Genomic DNA, 27,728 nt, shown 5'->3' on the forward strand with positions numbered 1-27,728 from the left:
GAATGGCCTCCCATAGGCCATTCATACATGCAGTCCTCTCCCCCGCCCCGGGAACACGTGGACACAGCCAGCTCATGGTGGGTTGGTATGCACCACCCTGGGAGTAGCCCTGATGCCTAGCACTGCTGCGCCTGGTGATGGTGAGCTCCTAGGAGTGGCGGCAAGGGCCACTATAGCTCCCCCTGTCCTGCTAGAGCAGGACCCTAGCGCCAAGGCAGGCTGTGAGGAGCAGGACTCATTTGTAACCGGAGCCTGGCCTTGCAGGAGGAATATAAGCCCGGGAAGCCCCTGGCAGAGGAGGAGCTGAAGAACGCCATCAGCATCCACCACGCACTAGCCACGCGGGCATCCGACTACAGCAAGAGACCGAACGTCTTCTACCTCAGGACAGCCGAGTGGCGGGTCTTCCTGTTCCAGGCCCAGTGAGTACAGGGTGACCAGATGTCCCGATTTGATATTTGGGGCTGTGTCTTATATAGGCATTACCCCCACCCCCACCCGATTTTTCACATTTCCTGTTTGGTCACCCTAAGTGAGTAACCTGGGCCAACGCGGGAGCTCCTGGCTGCACAGGCCAGGCAGGCAGTGCTAAGGGGCACCAGCTAGAGACATCACACTGGGCAAGCGTTACCAATCTAGCACCACCCCCAGGGCTGGGAGCGGGCCTGTGGGGCCAAGGGCAGCATTACGCTTTTCAGTCCTGCGACTGCTTCTCCTGGAAGAAAGGGTGAAGTGAGAAGAGCCAGCACTCCTTTGCCACGCCCCCCCTCACCACTGCACTGTAGGGAGCGCCCCTGCCACTTGGCCATCACTCAAGCATCAAGCTGCTAGCTGGGGTTATGTGCACCATCTGCCGTTACCATGGTCCATGGGCAGATGCTGGCCTAGGAGGCCCATTGGTCTGTTCCAGTAGGGCACTTCCTCTGTTCCCAGGGCTCCAGCCTTGAGGCTGGCACCATCCCTGGAAGGGGGCGGGTAGGGAGGGTGCAGCTTTGGGCCCATGGCTTAGTGCTTTGGCATTTCCCAACAGGAATACAGAACAGATGCACTCCTGGATCACACGCATCAACGTGGTGGCAGCCATGTTCTCTGCTCCCCCGTTCCCCGCGGCCATCGGGTCCCAGAAGAAGTTCAGCCGGCCCCTGCTGCCCAGCTCTACCACCAGGCTGTCCCAGGTAACAGGGTACAAGCCAGCTCACTGTGTTAGGGGTGGGGGCTGCAGGAGCAGCACTAAGGGCTAGCTAGGACTGGGGTTGCTGAATGTTTAATCGTCTGTGGCCGGGACGAGCAGGGAGGTGATCTCATTTGAGTTAATCAAAGACAGAGGAGCTGCAGAGGAGCCAACACACACTAGGGGAACACGCAGCACAATGGCAGGTGAAATTCAACATTGCCACGCCAAACAGTGCACTGTGGAGGGGTGAGGTAGAAGGGAATAAGTTGGAGCAGCTGTGCAAATTAACAGTCAGCTCGGGAAAGGGACCGGGCTGTGCCTGGGGACAGCTCAGTGAAGACCTCTGCTCAGTGCACTGCTGTGCTCAAAGCCTGGGCCTCTTTGTACAGACAATATTGATGCCATGGCACAGAGCAACGGTGCAGTCTCCTGCAGGGAACGGGAGGGGCCCAGAGAAGGAGCAGGGGCCTGGATGCTCTCCAAGGGAAAGCATGGGATTGTGGCCGAAGGAGAGAGGGCTGCAGGGATCCTGACTAGTTGGCCTAGCGCAGGTAGAGCAGCAGCTTGTGCTCCACCCAGCTCATAACACAGGGACATGGATGAAATCAAAAGGTGGGCAATTCAGCCCACTCCCAGGCTACTAAAAGAACCTAGTTTTGGAAGGGAGCCAAACCTTCATGGCTGGAGCTGGACTGGTGGGGGTTGGGCGAAGCATTCCCTGGGGCAGGTTATCCCCTAAGTGCCCCCTGCAGGGGTCTGCTACCAGACACTGTCAGAGACAGGAATTGGGCCTGGCTGGGCCCTTAGGCTAATCCAGCATGCCAGTCACCGCAGCCAAGTGGTACAGTGCCCAGCTGCAGTCCCAGCCAAGAGCGACATGGGTGGGTGGGTGCTGCGAGCAGGGCCTGCTCGGGAAGGGGCACTAACACAGTCCTGCTGGGCCCCAGGAGGAGCAGGTGAAGAGCCACGAGTCCAAGTTCAAGGCTATGTCGGCAGAGCTGGTGGAGCATCGCTCCTCGCTGCCCGAGAAGAAGGTGAAGGGCAAGGAGTATGAGGAACTGAAGCAGAAGGAGGAGTACCTGGAGTTCGAGGTGAGCTGGGTGCCCACCTGCTGGGGGGGAGCCCTCTGCCCTTCCGCTGGCAGTGGCCCTGCTCCCTGGCTCTGCCTGCCGTCCCCGCTCCCGCCAGCTCCACATCAGCACCCCCAGTTGCTGATCAGAGGCTGCTGAGACATCTCACTGCCTGGTGGTATCATCAGGCTGAGCAATGGGAACAGCTCAGGGAATGTACCATGGGGCTGCTCCAGAGCCCTCCTCCCTTCCCTGCCCACAGACCCACCTGCCAGCTAGCACCGTCCAACCCCACCAAATACCTCAGTCCCACCCCCCACCGCTGCCCTGGCTGCCAGTCCCCCCGAAGGGGGAGAATTGGCTCAGCACAAGCAACACTAAGACTCGTGGGCACCTATTGCTGGCACCCCGTCCCCAGTGAGGCAGCAGTAGGGGCGCAGGTCCATGGCATTTTCAATCTGGTATGAAATGCTGAGAAGCACCTGGCTGCTTCGCCCACTGAGGCAGGGGAGAGCCAACTCCAGGTCCCAGCCACGAGGCTGCACTCAGTGCTCTATGCCCTGCGCCTCTCACCCACTCTCCTCCGCTTGCCCGCAGAAAACGCGCTATGGCACCTATGCCATGCTGCTGCGCGCCAAGCTGAAAGCCGGCTCCGAGGACCTGGCGGCCTTCGAGGCCACGCTGTTCGACGCAGCCATCAGCGAGGAGGACAGCCTCAAAAAATCCCGCTCCAGCCCCTCCCTCAACCTGGAGCCACCTAGCACGGGCACCAAGGTCAAGCGCAACATCTCGGAGCGCAGCAGCCGCCATCCTGCCAACAATCTGCAGAAATCCTAGACGGGCAGCGCCTTGCCAGCCAGCCCCGGGGGCAGCTGGGCCCCTGCCAACGAGAATCTGCATGACTTCATCCTTCGCGGGCACAAGCCATGGGGCTGACAGCTCTCACCCAGCCACCAGCACCAGCCCATGCCAGCTCAGCATGGAACCAGAGCCCTCCACCGACTCCATTGGAAACACATGCCGTGCGGTGCCGTCTCCAGCCCCTGGCCACCGGGCTCACACTACAGGACTTAACCCCCCCTCCCCCAATTCCCTGGGAACTGGGTGCAGGTTTCCAGACCGGGGAAATAACCAAAAACCAACCACTGAGCTAAATTCTTCAGTGTAAAAAGCAAAGCAGCGCTCTCTCCTGCTCAGGCCCCCCACCACGGTTTCTAGGACAGACAGACTTGGGGAGACAACCTAAGTGGGGCCCTTTTATACAGCCTCACTGCAGCCCTGGCCACCCTAGGGGCCAGTTTCTTTAAAGCTGCCAGATGGGCAGAGCCCTGGCCGCTCCCTGTGATGCCCTCCCTCCCCCATCTGCTGGTTTCTTACGGTTTTGAACGTTTTTGTGATACAGTTTTGCACTTTTTAGTACCTGACTGAGCTGACTTACAGGGAGTTTTTGGGGGGTAATTTTGATGCTTTTTTGGGAACTGTAAAAACAAACCCCAAGCCCTCCAAGGCATTTGTTTCCTAGAGCTGCTGCAGGTTTTCTGTGACTGCGGGGGGTGGAGGCCCAGCCCCACCCGCAGCCGCTAGCCTAGCACTAGTTTTCTATGTTGCACAGAGGAGCTGCCTAGTTCTGCACAGCCCCACTCGAGCCACTGGACTGGCTTGTGCCCCTTAGACAGCAGCTGGCACCTGCCCTCCCACCCTGAGGTGGTGTTGTCCCAGGGCACAGGAAACAACCACCAGCCAAGTCCGGCGTTCCAGCCCCGGATGCAGCTGTACGGTGCAGGGTAGGAAGAGGCTAAGCAAGCCTTGACTCAGCCATGAAGCCATAACGAGGGGCCGGGGTGGTGTCTCGTGAGCACGCAGTGCCCCTTCGGCTCATCATAGTGCAGATCACTGTGGACAGGCGACACGGGTGGCTTTTCCCGTTGCCTAGCTGGCCTAGCTCGGGGCATGGTGAGGTGAGGAGGGAAGAGCAGGGTTATTCTGAGAGCTGGAATTTAACCTGCGCCTGCTGGCCATGTCCCCTGAAGGCTCCTCTCTGCCCTCTGCTGGAGGGGCTATGCCAGTCCTGCCCCTCTACCTCCCACCTGAAAGGGCTCAGAGGCTGCAGCTCTGGAGCTGGTGCCCATGAATGTCATGCCCAGGCCCTGCCTCTCACAAGCCTTTTCCAGCATTAAAGGTCCTTGTCCATCCCTGACCACTGGAGGAACAGCAAGAGGGGAAGGGCTGGGACAGCCTAGGAACAAAGCTGGAGCTAAAGAGGAGCTTTGCCCCCAGCTTGTTGTGGTTACTGGAGGCTCCTCTCCCTTGGGGGGAGCAGCATGAGCTCTAGCCCAGGAGCTCGCCTGCCCAGGCTGCAGCCAACCATCCCAGCAGCATGCCTGGGGCTGGGGGCAAGGGGATCCTGTCCCCAACAGGGGGCTGGATCAATGCATGGTCAGCTGCAGCTCAGGGCTGAGCTATAGCACAAGGGTGCAGGCTCAGCCAGTGGGAAATCCAGGGGCCAACAGGACTGCACCTGCCCAGGGACCTTGGTCAATGGCGGCAGGACAGCCATGCCCCCCGGGTGCCCTTCGCCCCGACTGCGAATGTGTCTCTTTTTATTCTGCTCTTTTGAGTCTATTGCAAAAAATCTTTGTACAGCTTCTTCCATCAGTTACTGAAGTAAAACCTGCTCTTAAGCCTCTGGGCTGGAGTCAGTTCTTCCACTGAGCCAAGGGCTGCCAGGCCCAGGAGCAGCTGATCTATCTCCCTGTCAGACAAGTCTCCAATCCCCCCTCATGCAGAGAAGCACTGTGACTTGGCCTGGGTCACAGGGTCAGTGGCAGGAGTGGTACAGGGACCCTGCCTTCCACCCCCATGCTATGATGGTGCAGGCAGTCCATGGGCAGGCCCTTATTGCCACAACCAGTGGGGAAACTGAGGCAGGGGCAAAGTAGCGGAGAACTGTGCATAAAGGAAGGGGAGAGGCCAAAGGACACAGGTAGGGCTGATGTGACCCTAGCAGCACACACGCCCTAGCTCCCACTGCTTGGAACGCCCCTGCAGGGGAGTGTGTGTTCTCAGGACCCTGGAGCCACAGTGAAAACATTCTAGGAGTCACACCCTTTATTCACCTAAACCAAGAAACCTGATGACGGATCTTTAAATAAGAGCAGAGAGGGGGCTGGGTTCTGCACAGCAGGGCCTGCCAGGCTGCGGCCAGCCCTACCAGAGGAGAGTCGAAGAGGCACGGGCAGCCCATTCTGGGGCCAAGAGGCACTTGTATTCAATCCGTGGACAGTGCGGGGGCTCCGAGCCTGCCGCAGCTCTTTCCCTCCAAAGTGTCAGTCACAGCCGGGCTACCCCGGGACCAGAGGGAGGCACCGGCAGGTCAATGCACCTGCTGCTGCTGGCTGTGAGGGGGCTCGCCAAGCAGCTCTGCAGAGGGCAGCGGGTGCGACTTCAGTGGTGGGGTCGGCGGCTGCTCCTCTTCCACTGACTGGCTCCCATAGGCACTGTCCTCCTTGAGCTCTGCAAAGCAAAGAGCCAGCATGGTAACGAGGGCAGTCGGGCCCCTCCTGAACGGCAGCCCTAGGGAGAGGTCTGAGACACCGGGTGTGCGCTGCTGGCCCCCGGGCCTGCCCCAGCCCTTACCTGTGCTTTGCAGCTTGTCGGCTGTCTCTGCTTTGCGAAGCATCCTCACTCCCTCGCTGAGCCCCATGGAGTCCAGCGCCTCCAGCAAGCCCCCCAGGCTGCCGCCAGCAAGCTGGGGAGAGAAGGCAGTGAGAGCGGGCTCGGCAAGGGGGCCAAGGAGAGGAGAGGGGTTCCCCGCAGGGGGGACTCACCTCATAACTGAGCAGGAGGCTCCCGCTGGGGGAGGCTGTGTCCTTGTACGTCTCCACCAGGCTGCGCAGGCCCAGTCTCTGGGCCAGCTCAGTCCAATCCGAGCCACTGCGGTCCTGGTTCAGTAACTGCTCCAGGCCCTGCAGGGTGTTGCTGTCGAGTGACAGGGTGGTCCCTGGATGGCGAGAAACACGTGAGCCCATCAATGGGCCCAGCCCCACCCAGACACCGCGCTGCCATCCCAGCATGATCAACCCCCAGAAGGGAGGGGTGTGACTGGGCGGAACCCAGCAAGGGAGGGGGCTGCTCACCTGGCCTGGGGGCGGGAGGCTGCTCCAACTCCGGGCCCTGCAGCGAGGCATGCAGCAAGATCTCCCGCACCTGGGAGAGATGCATACAAGACTCCTGAGCCGTGTCCCGGGAGCATCCCTACAGCCTGTTCCCCCCCATTCCCTCACTGGGCTCACAAGCGCAGGCTGAGCTCCCCCAGCAGAGTGGGGCTCCCCGCACTCCCCAGAGAAGATGCAGGGAGTGGGAGCACTAGTGTGGGGGGAGAGCAGGGGCAGGGAGCGAGCCCACACGCTGCTGCTCTGCTGGCCCCCGACAGCACCACAGGCCCAGGAGAAGCTCCTGGGACCCCACCCTGCCAGAGCTGCAGGTTCAAGGGGCTGCAGTACAGAGGAGCCTGGAGGGCAAACACTCCTCTCCCCACTCCCAGCTCTGCCACCAGCCCCCTACCCGAGGCTGCCATGGGAACCAAGGGCTGAGCAGGGCCCCCAGGTGGCCTGGGCAACAGGAACACCCACTACTGCACAGAATGCAGGTCCAGCCTTCAGGGTGGGAAGCAGCCATTGACAGGGCGGCCAGCATTCCTGCACTGGCCCTTACAGAGCCCAACACCCACCTTGGAACCTGGCACTGGCCTCGCCAGAACTCTGGTCAGACCAGCCCCCAGAGCCATACGCCCCTCAGACCCGTGTCGCAAGATCATCCCATAGAGAGCCCCACATCCCAGGAGTGTCTCTGGGACCCCACCTCACACAACACCGCAGTGCCAACGCCTGTCACGGAAGAGCGAAACATTTGTCCTTTAACTTCTTTTGATGGGATTCAGCAGCTGGAGGGATGGCAGAGCTGCCAGACTTATGTGCCCAGCCAGCACTCTGGGACCCACCGCTCCCTCGCAGGGCAGCTCCCTCCCCAAAGCCAACCCACCAAGGGAGACCCATGCTCTTGGGACTCCAGTTCCCCTGGTTTAACCCCTGATGCTCTGTACCTTGTGGCTCCTGGTTAAGTCAAGCGGTGTGTGTCTCCGCCGCTGCCTTGCACCCCGAGTGCCAGGCTCCCTGCTTCTGTGCTCTGCAGCGGTGCTGGTATCTGTGCGCTCTGTGTCCGAATCTCCCAGCTCCATGTCTGCCTCCTGCTCCTCGGGCCCACTGTCCGTGTCGCTGCTGGCTTCGGACGAGGACGACCTCACCGGCTCATCGTTCTCACAGAGGACATCCCCTCCTGGAGACAGGGGTGCGGTCAGAGCCCAGACAGCATGGTACCCGGAAGAGGATTTGGCCCCTCCCACCTGCCCAGGCCACGGCTGGCTCAGATCCCAGTGCCCACACCTCCTTCAAGTCGCCCATCTCCACTGTGGGGCTGGGACTCAGTCCAGGGAGGGTTGTTCACACGCCCTCCCCAGTGCCCCCATTAGGCAGCCTGGCTTTTCAGGCCTCGGCTTCCATTTCACATCCTTCTCCTTGGGCCAGGATTTGGGGCGACTGGCCTGGCCCAGCATATGCAGCGGAAGGATCTCACAGCATCACTTCAGATCTCATTCGCTCCAGAGGTCACCCCCAGCCCAGCCAACAGAGCGCCCTCTGCTGGAGTTACCACTTCTGTCTGTACCTCAGCTGGCCTCCATCTGCCACCTCCCACTGGCTGGGCCAGTACCACAAGCAGAGAGCCCACCCATTAGCCCTCCTCTGGAAGCAGTGGCTTGGTGGGAGGGCCAGACACTAGGGCACCAGGGAAGAGCCTGCCTCATTATGCTGCGAAGCACCCAGCACAGCTCCAGCAGGCGGCAGCAAGGGCTGCTGTGATTGCCAGTGCAGGGGAGCAGAGAGGAGCTACCTGCTTTGATGAGCATTTTGGTGAGGATGGGGGAGCCCAGGCCTGCAGCCAGGTGCAGAGGGGTGTTTCCAGCAAACGTCCGAGCATTGACATCCGCTCCCAGCTAGAGAGAAATGCAAGAGCCAATGAGGAACAGGCAGCAGCACCGCACTGAGAACAGACGCAGCCCCTGCACGCCGGGCGCAGCGCCATGGGGGAACACTGGTTGGTCTAGCGCAGCCATGTGCTCTCTGGGCAGCAGAGAGCCCGGGGACAGGCACAAGCCCTGCCCCACACAGAAGGGCCAGGCAATCACGCCACACAGGCAGGCCTGCCGGCACCCCAGCCTATGTGCTGAAACCACATACAAGCTCCAAGGGCAACCAACCGAGCCAGCACAAGACAGTCGGGGGCACTTCTGAACCCGCTGCCCAATCCCACACCAACACCATGGGCCCCCCTGCAGCCCAACCGAGGAAGCTGCCATTCTCATCCCAAGAGCCCAGCCTCCAGGCAGACCAGAACTGGGAACCTTGACCCCGTCCCCCACACACACTCCCGGACACCCTGGAGCTAGAGGGCTCCCTGCCCTGTACCTTCTTAACCAGGTGGCCGGCCACGTTGAGGTTCTCCATCTCCACGGCCAGGTGCAGGGGCGTCCGGCCACCTTGTCGCTCCACGGCATTCACGTCTGCTCCCATCCTCACCAGCAAGTCCAGGCAGGCCAGGCTCTTCACCCTCACAGCCAGGTGCACGGGGAGCAAGCCTGGAACAGGGAGCAAGCTTTAGCACCAGCAGGGGGCTGTCACCCCCTCAACTTGCCCCACAAGGAGGACGTGTTCCCCCAGCTCTACATGGAGCCCCAGCAGGGCAAGCTTCCCCCAGCCCTGCCCTGCCCGAAGGGAGTTCGGCCTCTGGCCCACACTGGCAAGGGCCTTTCGCGACGCAGACACGTGGCGATTGCCAAGGGCTTGGAGGTTCATGTACCAGGACAAGCAACTTCTGTGAGGTGGGGGTGGGCTGCAGGGACCCTCTCTGTCCCATTTCACATAGGCCACTAAGCCTGGATTTGAACCAGTGACCTACAGGATCCAGGCCAGCTTTGGGGCTTCTGGCCCTTTCTTGGAAGTCCAGCCCACTGGGAGGCAGAGCCCTGCTGAGAGCCAGTCTGCCCTTTGCTCAGTATCATCCCATCCCGAGCTCTCCCCACCCCGGGGTCCCCTCTCACCATGATAATTGGGTGTGCTGAGCAGACAGGGGCCGGAGGAGTCCAGATGCCCCAGCAACATCTTCAGCATGGCCTCGTCGCCTGTCTGGAGTGCCAGGTGCAGCAGCGAGTTGCCGTAGCGATCCAACAGGGTGGGGTCTGCCTGGGCCTGCAACAGTAACCTCACCACCTGGTGCTGCTTGGTGATAACTGCCAGGTGCAAGGGAGTCTGGGAGGAGAACAGCCAGCTCAACAGGGGGCCAAGAGCAGCGGGATACTCTCGAGCCGACAGCCCCACTCCCTTTGCTCTCACAGCAGGAGCACCCAGCCTGCCTACCACACTGACACCTTCCACACCGACAATGCAGCCTGATCTCCCTCCTGCGATACGCGGTTTACAGACCAAAGAGCCTGCCTCCCCTGGGGGACACACCCAGAGGCAGCCAGCTTGAAAGAATGGGGCTCCCGGCATTGGCAAGCCAGGCCTCTGGCAGTATGTGCCATGGCCTGGGGAGCTTGGGGTCATGCTCTGCGAGCAGAGGGATGGGAAGAGGATGGCTCCAGCTAGAGGGTCACAACAGCCCTTCATCATCCAGGGAATGGCAGGAATCCTGGGAGATGCCTCGGGAGCAGATGGGGTCACTGTACCTGCTGCAAGTGGTTGGCCACGTTGATGATCTGCTGGTTGGGGATGCTGAGGATGACCTGGATCAGCTGCTCGATCACAGTCGTCTGCTCATGGATGATGGCAAGATGCAAAGGCCTGTGGGCAGGGAGGGAATGGCGAGCTCAGAGCAGCATCTCAGCGGCCACTCACTGTGGTGAGCCGGCACTGTGCTGCCCAGCTGGGCTGCATGCCCCCTCCCCAGGCCCCATGCATGCCCCAGCCCCAAACTCCCTTCCCGTTGTTCCTCCATGCTGGCCATCCCAGCAGATCCCTGCTCCCAGTGACCATCAATCAGTGTGAGGCTGCACAGGTCCTGCACCCTATGGAGCCCTAAGCCACCATCTGTGGCCCTACCCAGCTCCAGGGGGGAAATGAATTCCACATGACCTGGTCCCACGCCCTGCATGGAAGGAGCTTTGGCTTCCTGAGCCAAAAAGGGAGCTGGCTCAAGGGTACGGAGCAACGTGGAGGCGCCAGAAAGACACGTCTTCTCCTGGGGAAGAGGGAGCTAGCTGGTTTGGCCTAGACTCCACGTGCCAGAGCAGGGCTCTGTAGAGTCCTGGCCAGAGCTGGATCTGCCCATCCCCAAGGAGCAGGGTCCATTGGGGAGTCTCCAGAGACAGAGTGGAAAGGATCGTCTGAAAGCTGTAAGGGCACAGGCCCAGCACAAGCCCCCACACAATACCGGAGCCCTCCACAGCTGGTGCTGTCCTCAAGCCCCTCACCCGCGTTCCCTGAGGACTCACGTGTCTCCGTTCTCATCCTGGGAGGCGGCCAGGTGCCGCTGCACGGCCAGCAGCATGCGTGGGTCAGCAGTGACCGAATAGTCCAGCAGGGCATGGGCGCTGCGCTGAGCCAGAGCCAGCATCCTCATACTGCAGAGCTGGGCTGGAAAGTAAAGCCGGTAGTCGGCCCCTGGACAGACAGCTCAGGGACCAGCAAGAGCCACCCACCTAACTGGAATTGCCAGTCCTCCATTCTGCCAACAGCCTGTGAACACCTCTCCCCCCCGCCTCCCCCGCAACACACAGAGAGTGCCTTAGACCCTCTTTCAACCTATCCCAAGGATCAGCCCTTCCCTCGCCATCTCCCCGCCCACCATACCGTGGTGATGCAGCTCCTGCCAGTGGCTCTCCTCTGGAGGGCAGGGCTGCTTCCCAGTCTCCGCAGGCAGGTGCTTGCCATTCCCCTCCTCTTCCATCTTGGTGGCCCTGGTCATCTGCACCCCACCTTGGTAGCCGCCCACAGGGTGGGGGCCAGATGAGTAGATGTTGTTGTAAGTCAGCCCCGAGGAGTATGGATAGTTTAGATTTCCACCTGTAGACCAAGAAGGAAAGACCTGTGACAAAGGCAGGATCTGGGGGAATGCCAGCCCCCCCCATACTGCTGCTGCTGGCTCTGAGGCAGCTCAGGAGGGTTGGGGTCTCCCAGGCCAGCCTGGAATGAGTAATTTGCCCTGCCATAGCTCCCCACAGCGGGGAACAGCTCAACTCACCTCCACCAGAGCCAAAGCCACTGCTTCCCCCGCCGGCCCCTCCCATGTGTGAGCCCCCACCAAAGTGCTGGGGGAACTGAGGCAGCACCTTCTTCCGCTTCCTCTCCACCTCCTCCTTATCTGCAGGCAAGACACATGGGGGAGGATCAGAGCCAGGAACAAGCCCGACCTGTGCTAGGACAGCACTTCCCCGGCAGCTGCAGGCTCCTCCCGGGGGCTCAGTGCAAGCAGACAGTGGCTCCAAGCCCAGCCAAGTCAACCTGGAGTGCCGCCCCCCGCAACCGAGCACCACTCACCTTCCACCACTGGGTAGTAGGTAAACTGCTTGGAGTCGCTCACGTCCCCCCCACGCTTCCGCTTCAGCTGCAGGAAGACAGTGACGGGGCGGTCGATCTTGGGCTTGTGGTAGGGCGGCGTGCGGAAGACGATGGCGTACTGCAGGCAACCCAGGAGAGGGAATTATGAACTAATGCCACCTTCACAGCCCCACACTCCCCACGGCAACCTCAGCAGTACAGCCTGGCCACCCCCAGGATCCCACCACCCTGGCAATCATGCATCTCCAGCCCAGCAGGCAGAACAAAGTGCCGGCCACCGCAAAACCCTCATGCCACTCAGGTGGCACAAGGCCCTTCCCCAACTCTCCATGCAGACAGCAGCCCTGCCCCCATCCTGCCCACTGCACCTGCTTATGAACATCCGTAGGGGAGAAGTCTCCGAAGGCCTGCCAGCCGTTCTCATCGTCCTCGTAGAACCGCACCTCGATGTCATCTGCAGGGGTGGGGGGGAAGGGGGGCAGTTACCATGGGGGCTCCGGCAGCACCCAGCCAGCCTGACTCCTCCCACACAGCTCAAGGACCCTGCTTCCTCCTCCTCTCCCACAGCTGCCTTAGAACCAGAGCAGCTCAGTATTCCCAGCCACTATCCTTATCCTCCTCTGTCTCCCCAGGTGCAAGGCACCACATGGCCCTGACCCCAACCACCAGCCCCAGAGCAACCTGCTCAAGCTTCGGCAAGGATGAACGAAAATGGCTCCAAGTAACTGCAGGCCTTGGAGACATCGTGCTCACACGGGCACGGGGCAGAGGTACACCCGTCGTGGGGTTATGTTAAATAACTACATGGTTCAGATGGGCTCTCACCTCACAACCCAATCCATCTCAGGCTGCACCCCCTACTCCCTGGCAGGGCGGGCCAGAAACACATGCATCTTCCCCCACTGCCTCTGCCTCCGGGTTCTCTCAGCTCACCCACCCCGCCACCAACCTGGTCATCGAACCCAAGACTCAGCCTGCTGTCCAGCCAGTCTGGCTCCACAAAAGGCTCAGCCAGACGGGAAAGAGGGAGTTCCTCAGAGCATCCTACCAAAACACGGGGTGCTGAGAGAGCCCGAGACCACACACAATAACTTGCTCCCAACCCCCAGAAGGAGCAGCACATAAGCACGCCCAGGTGGGTTTTGGGGGGGGGGGGGCAGAATGACAGCAAAGAACCCAACTGGCTGCTGGCAGGCTCCTTACCCTTCTGAACTTTATCGCACAGCAAGTAGACCTCGTCCCCTCCCCGCACCGAGCCAGCCGTCTTATCCATCCGTGAGATCTTCAGGTTGGAAGCCCCAGGTGACTCTGTGGAGAGGAAAGCGTTTAGAGCTCAGCAAACGCACTGCCCAGTCCTAGGGATGCACGGCAGTAATGCAGTGGGGAGGGGTGGGAACGGGGAGACAGTGTCAGGGAAATCTCCAGAGAGTCAAACATGAGTCATGGCAAAGTTCCTGATCTGTGACTCATCCACCATCCTCCCTTCCCCCCAGCATGCCACACAGGGAGCAACTCCTTGCTCCCATCAGGGGTGCTGGGGAGAACAGGCACCCACTTGCCACAACTGAGCCCACCCACTGGCAACACAGCCCAAGGGAAACACCCCTTAGCTCATATTAGTGGGTTCAAGGGAAATGCCCCACCAAGCTGCCAAATGAGGATTCCCAACAAGGACACACCCTGCCCCGGCTTCCCACTCAATGGGCAAGTTCAGGGTCCAGCAAGGACGTGCCCTGAGGAGGTCCCCAGCCTGAGTATAGCTCCCTGCTTATCCTGGTAAGGCTAGGGAGGGGGCACCAGCCACATTTCCTGCTGGCCACTTCCTGCACTGTGAGAGGGGAGCTGGGTTGAGCAGAGCCCACGATCAGTTCTGGGCCATGGGAGTTCCAGGTACACACACAGCATCTTTCCCTCCAGGAGGCGCTGGGCACGTTAAATACGCTGCGTCTTGGAGCAGTGGCAGGTGCCATTGGGTCTGGCCAGTGCCAGCACTTACTGCTGTCGTGGATCGGGTCTGAGATGACAGGGTTGAGGGGCAGAGTGAAGTTCCCATTGCTGTCGCGGAGGTAGGCAGTGAAACGGAGCCGCACGATGCTCAGGTCCATCACCTTCTTCAGCTCCTTCGCCTCCACCTCAATCTCACGCAGCTCAGACTCTGCATGAGAGAGGGAGCAGAAATCTGGGTTACAGACCGCCTGGCAACAGGAAAGGACTCTGGCTCAGAGCCCCCAGAGCCCTCCCTCCCCTACACCAGTACACAGCCTACACCAATGCATCCCTCCTGCAGGCTGTATCAGCCCACCCCCGAGTCTGCGCAGCTCCCCTGCAGACTGTGCAAGGGGTCAGGCCCACTCCAGATCCCCAGAGTCACTAGATCCTCTACAACCCATTTCTTGGTCCCCCGACCTTGATTCCCTGGCCCTTCTCTCCTTGCAACATATGCCAGACCCATGTCCCCTGCAGCCTTCCTCTCCTCTCCCCTCCCCCCGCTGCAATTTCCTGCAGCTCTCAGTCCTACTGGGCACCCTTCCTTGCTGCCTGTGCCCAGAGCACCTGGCTCCACCATGGAAGAGCCCTCACCGGTCAGTGCCTGATTTCTATTGCGTATCTTCTGCTGCTTCAGCTTGTCCTTCATGATCTCCATCATGTTCTTCTTGGTCACGTGGAGCACCCCAAGGTTGTTGAATCTGAGAGAGAGGAGCCCAAGGGACAATCAGAGAGCGAACACAGGAGAGTGGGAAGGAGCAGCCTGCCCACCAGCTATAGCAGGAGGGAGGAGAGGTGGATGCTAGCCATTGAAACAAAGCTAAAGAAGACAAAGGGAGGTAAAGCACTGGGTAGCCAGTGGGTTCAGGGCAAGATGGGAGATTAGGGAGCAAGGAGGCGGCTATTTAAGGGAGCCTCGATGCAGAAGACATCCAAAGCAGTTGGGAAAGGGTCAATCTGACGCCAGTGTACAGACAGTGGCATTCTAGGGAAAGGCCAGACAGTCAGTAGCTTTACCTGGTGTGGAGATTAGACATGCAGGTCTGCGAGTGAGGTCATACTCCTGGCAAGTATGAGGACACAGCACTGATTTGGAAGGGATGCAGATCGAGTCAGACAAAGGCATCTGAATCTAACCCACACTAGCCTGCCGCAGGTCTAACAGTCCGTGTCCAGTCCACTAATGTGCTTTGATCTCGTCCCGATTCAAAGAGGAGCAGATCAAAGCACTCTAAGAAACCATTAACATGTGTCAACAGGGCGCAGGCAAGTGCAGGTAGACTGTAGACAAGCCATGAACTGGATTTTTAATGAAAGCTACTAGGGCTAGAGACCAAGAAGCTTAATATCCAGGAGAACCACACATATAGCCCCTGCCTCGGCCCAGCTGTGAGCTCTACCTGCCTCGGCAATGGCACAAGGTTTGCCAGGGAGTTTCATGCGACGGATTAGCAGATAAGCCCTTTCCACGTGGGCTAGGCATTTGTGAAGGTGGATAAGGCACTGCCTAGAAAGCAGAGGGCTGGAGCTCAAGGGCTGCCTAGTGCAAAGCATGAGAAGTGAAGTCCATGGAATATGCTACTGTCTCTGCTAGCCATCAGGACACCTGCAGAGGATGGCAAGCTAAGAGCCAGAGGAGATCCCACGGGGATGGAGTGGTGCTGAGGACAGCTGTTCTATCTGCTCAGCACAACAGCATAACAGAGACAATCAGAGTAACACTGACACCACCCGGTACCCACTCAGTCGCAGACAGGCTTCTGGCCAGGTGCCCAAGCAAGCCTTCCCTAGCCTTAGGCACCAGTACGTACTGTGCCGTCATGTCCTTAGGTCCCACGGTCACGATGCAATTGCCAGCCTCGTTGCACTGCTTCCCCACCAGGCTGTGAGCATGCACTCGTGGAGGGTCGCTGTGGGTCACCAAGTCCACCTCGATCCGTGCCACGCCTCCGTAGTTGCAGATCTGATGGGAGAAGGGGGATGAGAGGAGGTCAGAGCGTTCCTCCCTGGCAGGCGTGGTGCACAGGCCTGCAACTTCCATTCCCCCTCCCCATGGCATTCTATCGCTGGGGTCGCCGCCCCGCTTTGTTGCAGCACTGCCTCTGCTGACAGCTCCCCCGGGGTCACACTCCCCCTCAACCTCTTGCAAGCCCCTCGGGGAAGGAACAAGTCCTGTCCTCAGCACCACGAACATACAGGGCTTTCTTAATATCTCCACAGAGACTCACACGCCTCCTCAAAGCCCCAGAGCAGTCACCTCTGCACATGCAGACAAGATGCTGCGGGTAACCCCAGGTACCCACGGCCACGCAGAGCAGCACCATCTCCTACTCAGATGACACTCACCTTGACAGTGGGGTAAGTCTTGCGTCCCTTCTCACTGGATGCTCCGGGCAACCCACCATGTGAGGGGCCTTCACAGCCGTACCGGAACCGGAACCCGCGCTGCAGAACCAGAACACCAGGTCACTGCACTGCAGAGCCGCACAGCCAAATAGCCCCAACACGCTGGGCAATCAGGGGAAAAACCCGCATTTCATGCTACAGACAGTCGAGTTACCAACCTAATACACACATTACCGACCACTGCGGGGATGGCATGAGAGCACTGGCCAGGGAAACTCACAGCTACTCCCACCCCAGGTTCTTCTAGCAGGAGGCACTGTGGGGAATAAGTGAGGAGATGCTGCCTGTGGGGAGCTCACAGCTACCCAGCGAGAGATGGTCCACAGAGTCCTCACCTGTTTGGGCTGCTCGATGATGATGAGATACGGACCTTCGGCTGGAAAAGAGAAAGGAAAGACACCAAGTGAAGAATGTGTCTGCATGTGGGTGCCAATGGTTTAAAACCCAACGGTGGCCAAGGGGGAGGCAGGGTCAATGCTGGAGGTGAAGTCAGTTCACCCATGCCCTGTGGCAAAGCCAGGGAGGGGTCCCACAGCAGCTGTGGGGTAACATTGTTTCTGGAAGCAGCATTAATGGGGGGTAAGAGCCATGCAGAGGAGGAAAGGAGACAGACCAGGCCTCCCCACTCACAAGAGCCCTAAGATCACATAGGGAGGGATGGGGACCCCCAGGAACTGACTGCAGGCCAACCCCATGCATGAGACTACAGCCAGGCACGTACAGCAGGCTCCCCACAGTTGAGTGGGGAATTCCTGCCGCTCCAAGCAGAATTCACTCCCTGCCACTCTGACCCAGGATCCTGGTCAGCCTGAGAAACGATTTGACGTGAGCCAGCTCCTCGGGAATTCCCCTCTCCCTGTGCTCCTTGCGCTCTGTGTCTGTGGGTGAGGCGCCTGGAATGAGGCAGCTCCCTCACACTCACTCTCTCACACACACACACACACACACACCCCACCGCCACCCTGAGCGAGCGCTGGGCCAGGACCTTACCCGTCTCCATCAGCGGCTCCTTCTGCTCCATCATGTGGGAGCTGAACTGGAAGTCGTCATAGTCAATCCCATCCAGGCACTTTATGGAGAAGGAGAGGGGGAGAGCGGAGACTGAGACCCTGCTGGCACCTGGGGTGCAGGGAGGAGGGTGCACCCCCACACGGCAGACCAAGAGGGGGGACCCCCTCCCTTGAGCCAGGCACTGAAGTGCCACCCCCAACCCAGATGCAGCCCGTTTGGGGGCCACACCCCAATACCCACCCCAGTGCCAGCCCAAGCGAGCCCCCCGCGGCCAAGCCCCAGAGCCAGCCCAAGCGAGACCCTCCCCCAAACCAGAGCCAGCCCAAGCGAGCTCCCCGCCCCCGGCCAAGCCCCAGCCCCCCACCCCAGAGCGGGCCCAGGCGAGACCGTCTCCCGAGCCCCCTCCCCCAACCCAGAGCGGGCCCGAGCGGGACCCCCCGGCCGAGAGGCGGCCGGGACTCACCGCGTTGTAGGGCTCGTCCATGGCGGAGCCGGGCTGCACTGCGGGACCGGGACCTGGGCCGGGCCTGCGAGAGAGGCGAGCGCTGAGCGGGGCGGGGCGGGGGGGAGCGGAGCGGGGCGGGGGGGGCAGGAAAGTTGGGGCCGCGCCGCCCGGAAAGTCCCTAGAAACCCAGCCCGAGGCTGGAAATGACGGGCCCGCGCGTCACCGGCCCGGCCCGCCCCCGCCCCGCGGGGCCACTCCCCCGGCCCGAGCCCGGTAACTCCCCGTATCCCGGCCCGACTCCCGCTAACTCCCCCCGCCCCGCGGGGCCGCTCCCCGGTACCCGGCTGCCCCAACCAGACCCTCAGCACCCCCTGGACTCCCCACTGCCCAGTCCCTGGGGCCACTACCCCGGGCACTCCCGGCCCCCCAGCCAGGCCCCTTCGTCCTGTTCCCACTAAGTCCCCCTGCCCCGCAAGCAGACCCCTGGACTCCCCCCGCTGCCTGTCCCTGGCTCTGGCACCTCCCAGCACCCCACAAACTCCTCCCGCTCCCAGCCAACTCCCCCAACCCAGATCCTGCCCCCTCCCGGCACCCTGCCACCTCCCCCAACCCAAATCCTGCCTGCCCTCCCCCAGGCACCCTGCCACCTCCCCCAACCCAGATCCTGCCCCCCCCGACACCCTGTCCCCCCCCCAGCACCCTGCCACCTCCCCCAACCCAGATCCCGCCTGCCCGCCCTCCCCAGGCACCCTGCCACCTCCCCCAACCCAGATCCTGCCCCCCCCGACACCCTGTCCCCCCCCCAGCACCCTGCCACCTCCCCCAACCCAGATCCCGCCTGCCCGCCCTCCCCCGGCACCCTGCCACCTCCCCCAACCCAGATCCCGCCTGCCCGCCCTCCCCCAGCACCCTGCCACCTCCCCCAACCCAAATCCTGCCTGCCCTCCCCCCGGCACCCTGCCACCTCCCCCAACCCAGATCCCGCCTGCCCCCCCCCCGGCACCCTGCCACCTCCCCCAACCCAGATCCCGCCTGCCCCCCCCCCGGCACCCTGCCAACTCCCCCAACCCAGATCCTTCCCCCCCGGCACCCTGCCAACTCCCCCAACCCAGATCCTTCCCCCCCGGCACCCTGCCAACTCCCCCAACCCAGATCCTGCCCCCTGGCACCCTGCCAACTCCCCCAACCCAGATCCTGCCCCCCGCCCCCTGCCAACTCTCCACTGCCTGCCCTGAGAGGCAACTCTCCAGTACCTCCCGAACTCCCCCCAGCCACCCCACTAACTTCCCCCACTCCTCAGCCAGAAAGGCTCCCTCCACACCCCCTATACACACATGCACCCAGACTCCCCCCAGCCTTTCTACACACACCGCCCAACTCCTCCTCCATCATACACACTAACCCCTGCACACACAGACTCCTCTGACCCTGACACACACACTGCCCTAAAACTCCCCCCCACACACACAAAAATGCTCCCTCCCTCTCCCTGCCCTATTCACAACATGCTGCAACTCATCCCTCCAGTTACCCTCACCCCACATACACACCAAACGCCACCCCACTGTTTACACTAATCACACACTGACTCCCCTCCACACACAGTCTGAGCCCCTGCATGTGCACACACACCCCTACCTTAGTCGTGTACTAGTCCGAAACATCGACTCCTCTGCACACATCCCAAAGTCTGTGAACACCTACACACACACACACAGCCTGAGCCCCTCCACACATACAAACACACCCCTTAGTCAGGTGTCAGTCTGGAACACTGACTCCCCTGCATACACTCCACAGTCTCTAAGCCCCTCCACACACACACACACACACCCCTTAGTCAGGTGCCAGTCCAAAGGAGTAGCCAGCTTGCCACAATGCTGCCAGGCTGGCTGTGTGACCCCAGGGGGCGGTGCTTGGGAGAGCTATGCAAACCATTTCCTATCCTTCTGAAACACAGAGGGAGTTTTCACCTCGAGCGGCAAGAGATTCACAATCAGTCAGTCAGTCACTCCAAGGGCTCTGCAGAGACACAGAGATGGGTTGGCCCTGCCCTAGGCTGGAAACTCCAGCAACCTGCCTGCTTTCCCCACTGCCAACTCTCGCTTCTGCTCTGAGTAGCAATCCCAGCACCAGGCTCTGCCGGAGAGCCCAGCAAAGATTCCATGGCCCTTTCTATCGCGTCATGGGTTTGCCCCTGCCCCCTCCACCTAAGTCCCCTCTTCTCTCCTGCTGGTGTGCAGCATGGTACGTTCCAGCTGGAGGGCCCCTCCACCCCAGAGGTGGCTGCATGTCAGAGGTGGCGAGATTGTCAAGTGTTTTGGGATCCTTGGCGATGAAAGGCAACAGGGATAACACCTTCTTATGCCCAGCTCCACAGGTCCCTTCCCCATGAACTGCCCCTCCAAAGACACAGAAGCCTTCACAAAGTAACACAACACAAGACTGCTAAGAACACATCTCAGACCAGCCCTATGTACATGCAACTGACCTTGAGCTCAGGGGGCAGGGTGCAGCTCAAATCCTCCCCCTCCTCCCTGAGACCTGCTGTCAATAGCTTCATATGGATAGAACACCCTCTGTGCTCAGAGCTAACTGGCACTGCTCCCCCCTCCCCAAAAAGTGGCCTTGCTCCAAAGCCACCTGCCCGTGGCCCCATCCTTTGCACCACTGCCACTGTCCCTCCTCACCCCACTCTAAGCACTGAGACAGTCCACCACAGCCAGTCCTCTTCCAAGCCAGGTCCTGGTTGTCCTCCCCCCCCTTCAGACACGACCCCCTTAACAGCTCCTGCTTCCGGACAGTCGGAGTCGAGACACTCTGAACTGGTCACATCTAAACCAGCCATGGAGGAGGGGGTGTTAATGGCAAGTCAGGGCTGCTGAAGAGTGCAGGGCTGGAAACAGAGGGTCTCGGTCTAAGCCTAGAATAGGTACAGCCGGGGCAGCAGCGGGGCAAACTTCCCCCACACTCTGTGCCAGTGACTCTCCCCTCCGTATGCAGGGTGAGGAAAGAGTTGGTCTCCATGGCAAGCTCGGCCCTTGGCTTCTGCTGCCACTGCCAGCGACGGAGCTCAAGTCCTGCCCACGGGACAGAAACCATCAGAGATGTGAATGGCCAGGAAGAGGTACTGCAAATGTGGGCCAGGATCAAAGTGGAGCCCCCAGCACCATCTAGTCCTTTTCCAGATTGGTTTCTCCCCACCATTCAGTGATAGGGGCATGTTTCTGATTCTTCAGCGCTCTCATACCATGAATTTCTGAATCACTGGCTGCTGGCAGGTCCCACTCTGGGGATTTTGGGTGCGTGGGGGAAAGTGAGGGGAAGGAAGGGGATTGCACAGTCAGTGACTCATTTTCTTCAGAAGTCAAAGGGAGGATGAACTTTTCAAGGAGATTTTCCCTCTGCTCAAGGTCTAACCACAGGCTGCCCTGAATGCATGGCCAAAGTGGGGCCCTGTAGCTGCACTTTCACTCCCGAGTCTACGAGCCTTGCCAAACTCTTCCACAGCCCAACCAGCCAGCCTTGTCGCATGGAAGCACTATAAAGAGATGCTGCTCATGGGGAGGGGACCTCTGTAGAAACGTCTGGGGATGCAATTAGGAGTCTGAGAAGGATCAGGGCTATTTGGCTGCAGGCAGACTCCAGCATCACAAAGCAAGCCTGGGACTCAGCGGCTGCTCAACAGAAGATTACGGGTGCCACAGAGCACGGGGTAGCATATTATGGCCACCCCCTCACCTTGCTCTGAAACTGGGGGAGACAATCTCTAGCAAGTCAGATCTAGGCCACCCATCACAACAGGCTTGGCTGCCTGATCCACAGGCTGATAGGCTGTCTGCATTGGAAATTAAAGGACCGCTGGCATTTTTCATAAAGGATAGTTGGTTGGTTGCACCAATGTCCTTGGGGGAAATCCATTTTCCCCATCCGTTGTTTTATTCTACAGAGATTCTCCTGAGTGCCTTCCAGCAGTGCACTGAGTGACGTACTAACGTCTGTCACATGGTTGTGTACCATGGAATATTCTTTTGGAATATTTTATCATCTACACAAATGTATTGCTCCATGTTAGAGAAGGCAGGTCAAAGAAACGCACCTGGCTCTTGGAGCAGAAGGCGGTGGTGGTGGTGGGGGTCTGGGATGGTCCTTAGATCCCGGGGGAGTTCGTTCCACAGTTTTGGGCCAGCCTTGGAAAAAGTCTGGCTCCTGCCCAGACAAGCTTCACCCTTATCATAGAGAGTTCCACTGTGCCAGAGGAGCCAGGTTGTCAACCACAATCTTCATCTGGCATTTTACGCTCTTTTAGATACCCTGGGCCCAGGCCATGGTGCTCCTTGAAGATAAGGCCAGAGACCTTAATTTGCTATTCTACAGAAAGCAAGGGTAGGGCAGTGCTACACGCTAGAAATGGTTGGATTTCAGTGATGCAGACTGTGTAAGCACTTTGGGTTCCTTCAGGATGGAAGAGACTACAAAACCAGAAGACGATACGCAGCCTGGAGCAGCATCCTTTTCCATCTGGTGCCTGATATGCCATCTCCTGTCCTTGATCCCCTGGTCTCTGCTTCCCAGATGTACACTATCTAGTTATTTCCATTTGCAAGCAATTTTCCTCCCCATCCACCTGCAAAGTGACATTTTACCGCTGGTAAGATACACATTTTGAGGCTGGGGTGAGCTCCTAGGCATGGAGAATGCAGAGAGCCAGGAGTCCAGCTACTGAGTTCTGGGTGCGATACAGGTGCCGAGAGCTACAACATCAAACTTGCCAGAAGAATTTCATTTCCCTGGCCTATTTTGCACGGATAGAGCAAGCGCCTGGAGCCCCTTGGGAGAGCTGGCAGGGCAACTGAGAGCCTGACAGCCACATAGCGCCCTCTGCAGGATAGCACAGCAACTGCTGCTCTGACTGTCCAAAACCAAACACACAGCTCCAATTAAGGGCCTGCCAGTGCCAAGTAAAGCTGATTAACTGTTTCACGCTTGCAGCTCCTATTAATATGACCCTGTATTCCAGGTAATATTTTTGCAGCCGCTTCTCAACATGCTGGCTCATACAGTTTATCATCCTCCAGGAGGGAGTGGAATGCATCCCATGCACAAGATGTATACCGTAAGAGTGCCCAGAGGCTACAGGGATGGATGTTTCAGAGACGCAGACACAGGGGATGATGCACAGTCCCAGATCCATTGCTGAAGTACCCGACGTACGCGTAGAACTAGCTATTCCTCTCCTATTTGTGCATCTTACCCCTCCTATGGGGCCTCCTCACCATTTATCTTTACTGGATGTCTTAACACTGATCTCAGCTCATGTCTTATTTATCAACATCCTGCTGTATTTTCAACCTATCCTACACAGATTCACCTGGCCAACCCTCTACTCTGTCCTCCAAAGAGTTCATGCAATAACTAACAGCAAGTACAGGAGCAGCAAAGACCCAACAGGATCCCACTTGGACACCAAGAACGACTGCGTTCAATGTTTTTCATGGTAAAGGGAAAGCTACTTATTTTATAGTAACTGGAGTTCTCTCGGATGTATGCTCCCCATGGGTATTCACTGCAGTACTCACTGAGGACGAGGGTGCGAAGACCGCTGTGCCAAACATCCCAGGAATGAAGTTTCCTAACTTAGAATCATAGAATTGTAGGACTGGAAGGGACCTGGAGAGGTCATCTAGTCTAGTCCCCTGCATAGGGGAACTTCCCGGGTGGCATGAAGTTTCTGGTAGAATACCGGCAGATGGATGGACTGATTCAGGTGGAATTCAGAGAGAACCTTTGTGATGAACTTGGGATATACCCTTAGGGACACTTTATCCATATGGAATACCATACAGGGTCCATCATAGAATTGTAGGACTGGAAGGGACCACAAGAGGTCTTCTAGTCCAGTCCCCTGCATGCAAGGCAGGACTAAGTATTATAGACCATCCCTGACAGGTGTTTGTCTAACCTGCTCTTAAAAATCTCCAATGACGGAGATTCCACAACTTCCCTAGGCCAATGGTTCTCAAACTTTTTTTTTTGGTGGACCACTTGAAAATTGCTGAGGGTCTCAGTGGACCACTTAATGATCTTTCCAAATGTTGTTTGTACCGTTAGCTAACCATTGTAAAGCGCTTTGGATAAAAGTGCTATATAAAAAAAACTTAATAATAATGAACTTTTTTTGTTCAACAAATAAAAGCACACAACTCATATTTTCATATCAGTAGTCTTACCTTTCTAATGCGATGGATGTGTCCTCTCTCCCCCACCACAGCAGCCCCCGAGCTGGGGCTGGGAAGGAATGGGGGGTCTCTCCCTCTCTCCCCTGCTGTGGCAGCCCCCGAGCTGGGACTGGGAAGGAGGGCCATCTCTCCCCAGCAGCCGCAGCCCTGAAGCTGGGGAAAGTTGCCTCTTTCTCTGGCCACCACAGCCCTGCACGACCTATATTCCCCCCATCCCCTCTTCTCACCCCACTGCCCCCTCCCACCTACTCCCTATTCCCACCAAGGCCACCACCTTACCTTACGTCTTCTCCAGGGTCCAGGCACCTAATTAGTGGAGCCACGCCTACACTAATTAGGTGGATGGCCCTTCATTCTCTCGTGTGCAGCTGCCCAGGAGTGCACCTCAGAGGGAACTATCCGCGGACCACCTGAATGGAGCTCGTGGACTACTGGTGGTCCACGGACCACAGTTTGAGAACCTCTGCCCTAGGCAATTTATTCCAGTGCTTAACTACCCTGACAGGAAGTTTTTCCCAATGTCCAACCTAAACCCTCCTTGCTGCAATTTAAGCCCATTGCTTCTTGTCCTGTCCTCAGAGGTTCAAGAGAACAATTTTTCTCCCTCCTCCTTGTAACAACTTTTTATGTACTTGAAAACTATTATCATGTCCCCCCTCAGTCTTCTCTTCTCCACACTAAACACACCTAATTTTTTCAAACTTCCCTCACAGGTCATGTTCTCTAGACCCTTCATCATTTTTGTTGCTCTTTTCTGGACTTTCTCCAATTTGTCCACATCTTTCCTGGAATGTGACGCCCAGAACTGGACCCAATACTCCAGCTGAGGCCTAATCAGCGTGGAGTGGAGTGGAAGAATTACTTCTCGTGTCTTGCTTACAACACTCCCACTAATACATCCCAGAATGAGGTTTGCTTTTTTTGCAATAGTGTTACACTGTTGACTCATATTTAGCTTGTGATCCACTATAACCCCCAGATCCCTTTCTGCAGTACTCCTTCCTAGGCAGTCATTTCCCATTTCCCGCTCTACGGAAGATTGTGCAACCGATTGTTCCTTCCTAAGTGGAGTACTTTGCATTTGTCCTTATTGAATTTCATCCTATTTACTTCAGACCATTTCTTCAGATTATTTTGAATTTTAATCCTATCCTCCAAAGCGCTTGCAACCCATCCCAGCTTGGTATAGTCCTCAAACTTTATAAGTGTATTCTCTATGCCATTATCTAAATCACTGATGAACATATTGAACAGAACTGAACCCTGAACTGATCCCTGCAGGACCCACTCGTTATGCCCTTCCAGCTTGACTGTGAATCACTGATAACTACTCTCTGGGACCGGTTTTCCAATCAATTATGCACCCACCTTATAGTAGCTCCATCTAGGTTGTATTTCCCTACTTTGTTTATGAGAAGGTCTATGCGAGATAACATCAAAAGTCTTACTAAAGTCAAGATATACCACATCTACTGCTGCACCCCATCCACAAGGCTTGTTACCCTGTCAAAGAAAACTATCAGGTTGGTTTGACACAATTTGTTCTTGATAAATCCATGCTAACTTGGATCTGTTACTTATCACCTTAGTATCATCTAGGTGTTTGCAAATTGATTGCTTGATTATTTGCTCCATTATCTTTCCGGATACAGAAGTTAAGCTGGTCTGTAATTCCCCAGGTTGTCCTTATTCCCCTTTTTATGGATTGGCACTATATTCAGCCTTTTCCAGTCTTTTGGAATCTCACCCATCTTCCATGTCCTTTCAAAGGCAATCGCTAATGCTTCAGATATCTCCTCAGTCAGCTCCTTGAATATTCTAGGATGCATTTCATCCAGCCCTGGTAACTTGAAGACATCTAACTTACCTAAGTAATTTTTAACTTGTTCTTTCCCTATGAACAAGTTCATATGAACTGCAAGCTCCCCTGCTCTCCTAGTGATTGCCATTGGGAAGGCTACTTTCAGGGATAGACAGAGAAGGGAGCAGGAGGCCAATGGCTCAAATGGCAGATTCGTAAGAGCCAGCAGCACTAGGTTAACGTCCCAGTTAGGAGCTAATGCCAATACTGAAGGGAAGGTTCTGACAAGACCTCTCAGAAATCTCATGGTTGTAGGATGGGAGAATATCGAGCAGTTGTCTATGGGAGCATGGAAAGCATTGATTGCTGCCAGGTGCACATGCTTGGGTAAACCCAAAGATTTCAAGGAGAGGAGATAACTTAAGATGGTAGAAATGTAAGTGTTCCGTGGAGCTTTGTGCAGTGCTGGCACCAGCTTGATAATCGCTTCCATGAGAAAACACTATGCCATGAAGTGAACAGCTTTCTGCCATTACTGAGGCTGGACTGGACTTCCTCCGAGCACTCTCTATGCTCGTCATCCATCCAAACACTAGGCTGGGAGGAGGCACAAATGCTAGAGAAGCTGCAGACAGTTGTTGGAGTTCCATCTTGAGCCATGAGCGGCAGAAAGAACTGGAGAGGCAGGCGGTCCACAGCACCCCTTATGCCCTCGGTTCAGCGCACAAGAAGGTGCAGGGCACAAACACAGCTAGTGATCACGCTTCCGGTCGTGGGTGCATGGAGCGCATGTGCAACCCTATCGTGAATACCCATAGGGACCACCACTCAAAGAAGAATATTGTTTTACTATGAAAGTGTGGCAAGGAGAGATCCCCTGACCTGACAAAAAGGAGATGAAAGCCCTCAACTGCAGAGCAGTCAAACCCTCCCCTCACCATAGGAGCACGTAAGGGGACCTGACTACAGCCGACATTCACTGTGCCTAAAGCATTCCCTAAATTCTCCATCCATTCACAGACGGAAGTTACATTTGTTCTGACAAATCCATGCTGCCTACTTTTTAATCCTCCAATTATTTTACTTATAAATCACCAGCTTTGTTCATTGACTTATTAAAACAGTTTGTTCCATCATCTGTTCTCCCTACTACCATCATCCCCCCTGAATTTCTCTGACCACTGGCTCTAGGATTGCCTTTTCCCCATCCCCGGAACTTCACCCACCCTCCACGTGTTCACAAGTCACCAGTGGTGTCAATACTACTTGAGCTAGTCCCTGCGGCCCTCCAGGGTGACTCCATCCGAGCCTGCCGACTGGCATGCATTCACGGGGACCAGGGACAGTACCTTTACTATGAGTGCTTAGCAAGTAGACAGCTCTCTCCAGATTCAAGGCATGTTACAAACAGGGAATCAACTTGCAACCCTCCTGTGGAATCGGGCAGTATTAAACCCTTTCAGTGAGCAGGGAAGTCAAGGCCTTGAGTTGCCTGAGGCCACAGAGGAGCAGGTTTAAAGCCAGGCTGAGAATGCAGGCTCCTAGCACCACGCTCAGTCTACACCCCTCTCTCATATCAGCTGCTTCTTCCTTGGTTTCTCCCCTTTCCTTCTCACTCTCAGGGCTTGTCTACACTACCGCGCGGCGTCGAGCTAAGATACGCAACTTCAGCTATGTGAATAGCGTAGCTGAAGTCCACGTACTTAGATCTGCTTACCGCGGTGTCTTCACTGTGGTAAGTTGACAGCTGATGCTCTCCCATCGACTCCGCTTGCGCTTCTCATTCTGGTGGAGTACTGGAGTCTGGTGGAGCACTCAGCAGTCGATTTATCGCGTCTAGTATAGACGCGATAAATCGAACCCCACTGGATCGATCGCTGCCCGCCAATCCAGCAGGTAGTATAGACAAGCGCTCAGTGCATTAAGCTCTAGCACAGGGGTGGGCAAACTATGGCCTGGGGGCCACATCTGGCTCTTCAGACATT

General features: G+C 57.6%; 2 protein-coding genes across 5 annotated transcripts in view; one reads left to right on the forward strand and one right to left on the reverse strand.

The window, feature by feature from the left end:
• Positions 1–4,924, forward strand: part of PSD (pleckstrin and Sec7 domain containing) — a 114,436-nt gene extending 109,512 nt beyond the window's left edge. For all 3 annotated transcript variants that reach the window (XM_074958528.1, XM_074958530.1, XM_074958529.1), the window contains exons 14-17: positions 265–422; positions 1,031–1,175; positions 2,122–2,265; positions 2,842–4,924. In XM_074958528.1, coding sequence (XP_074814629.1) covers positions 265–422; positions 1,031–1,175; positions 2,122–2,265; positions 2,842–3,081 — 687 coding nt within the window. In that variant the 3' untranslated portion in view covers positions 3,082–4,924. The remainder of the gene's footprint in view (positions 1–264; positions 423–1,030; positions 1,176–2,121; positions 2,266–2,841) is intronic.
• A 444-nt stretch (positions 4,925–5,368) lies between these two features.
• Positions 5,369–27,728, reverse strand: part of NFKB2 (nuclear factor kappa B subunit 2) — a 60,061-nt gene continuing 37,701 nt past the window's right edge. The window contains exons 8-29 of one of the 2 annotated variants that reach the window (XM_074958534.1): positions 17,722–17,785; positions 17,238–17,316; positions 16,583–16,623; positions 16,188–16,286; positions 15,653–15,804; positions 14,436–14,542; positions 13,852–14,010; positions 13,059–13,163; positions 12,224–12,309; positions 11,835–11,973; positions 11,539–11,658; positions 11,148–11,360; positions 10,790–10,931; positions 10,025–10,139; positions 9,398–9,605; positions 8,766–8,935; positions 8,191–8,293; positions 7,346–7,578; positions 6,381–6,450; positions 6,072–6,244; positions 5,881–5,992; positions 5,369–5,757 (exon numbers count right to left, since the gene is read on the reverse strand). In XM_074958534.1, the coding sequence (XP_074814635.1) occupies positions 5,618–5,757; positions 5,881–5,992; positions 6,072–6,244; positions 6,381–6,450; positions 7,346–7,578; positions 8,191–8,293; positions 8,766–8,935; positions 9,398–9,605; positions 10,025–10,139; positions 10,790–10,931; positions 11,148–11,360; positions 11,539–11,658; positions 11,835–11,973; positions 12,224–12,309; positions 13,059–13,163; positions 13,852–14,010; positions 14,436–14,542; positions 15,653–15,804; positions 16,188–16,286; positions 16,583–16,623; positions 17,238–17,316; positions 17,722–17,785 (2,830 nt within the window). In that variant the 3' untranslated portion in view covers positions 5,369–5,617. The remainder of the gene's footprint in view (positions 5,758–5,880; positions 5,993–6,071; positions 6,245–6,380; positions 6,451–7,345; positions 7,579–8,190; positions 8,294–8,765; positions 8,936–9,397; positions 9,606–10,024; positions 10,140–10,789; positions 10,932–11,147; positions 11,361–11,538; positions 11,659–11,834; positions 11,974–12,223; positions 12,310–13,058; positions 13,164–13,851; positions 14,011–14,435; positions 14,543–15,652; positions 15,805–16,187; positions 16,287–16,582; positions 16,624–17,237; positions 17,317–17,721; positions 17,786–27,728) is intronic. The other variant, XM_074958533.1, reaches the window with a different exon arrangement.

This window comes from Natator depressus, chromosome 7 (genome assembly GCF_965152275.1).
Source record: "Natator depressus isolate rNatDep1 chromosome 7, rNatDep2.hap1, whole genome shotgun sequence".
Taxonomy (NCBI): Eukaryota; Metazoa; Chordata; order Testudines; family Cheloniidae; genus Natator; species Natator depressus.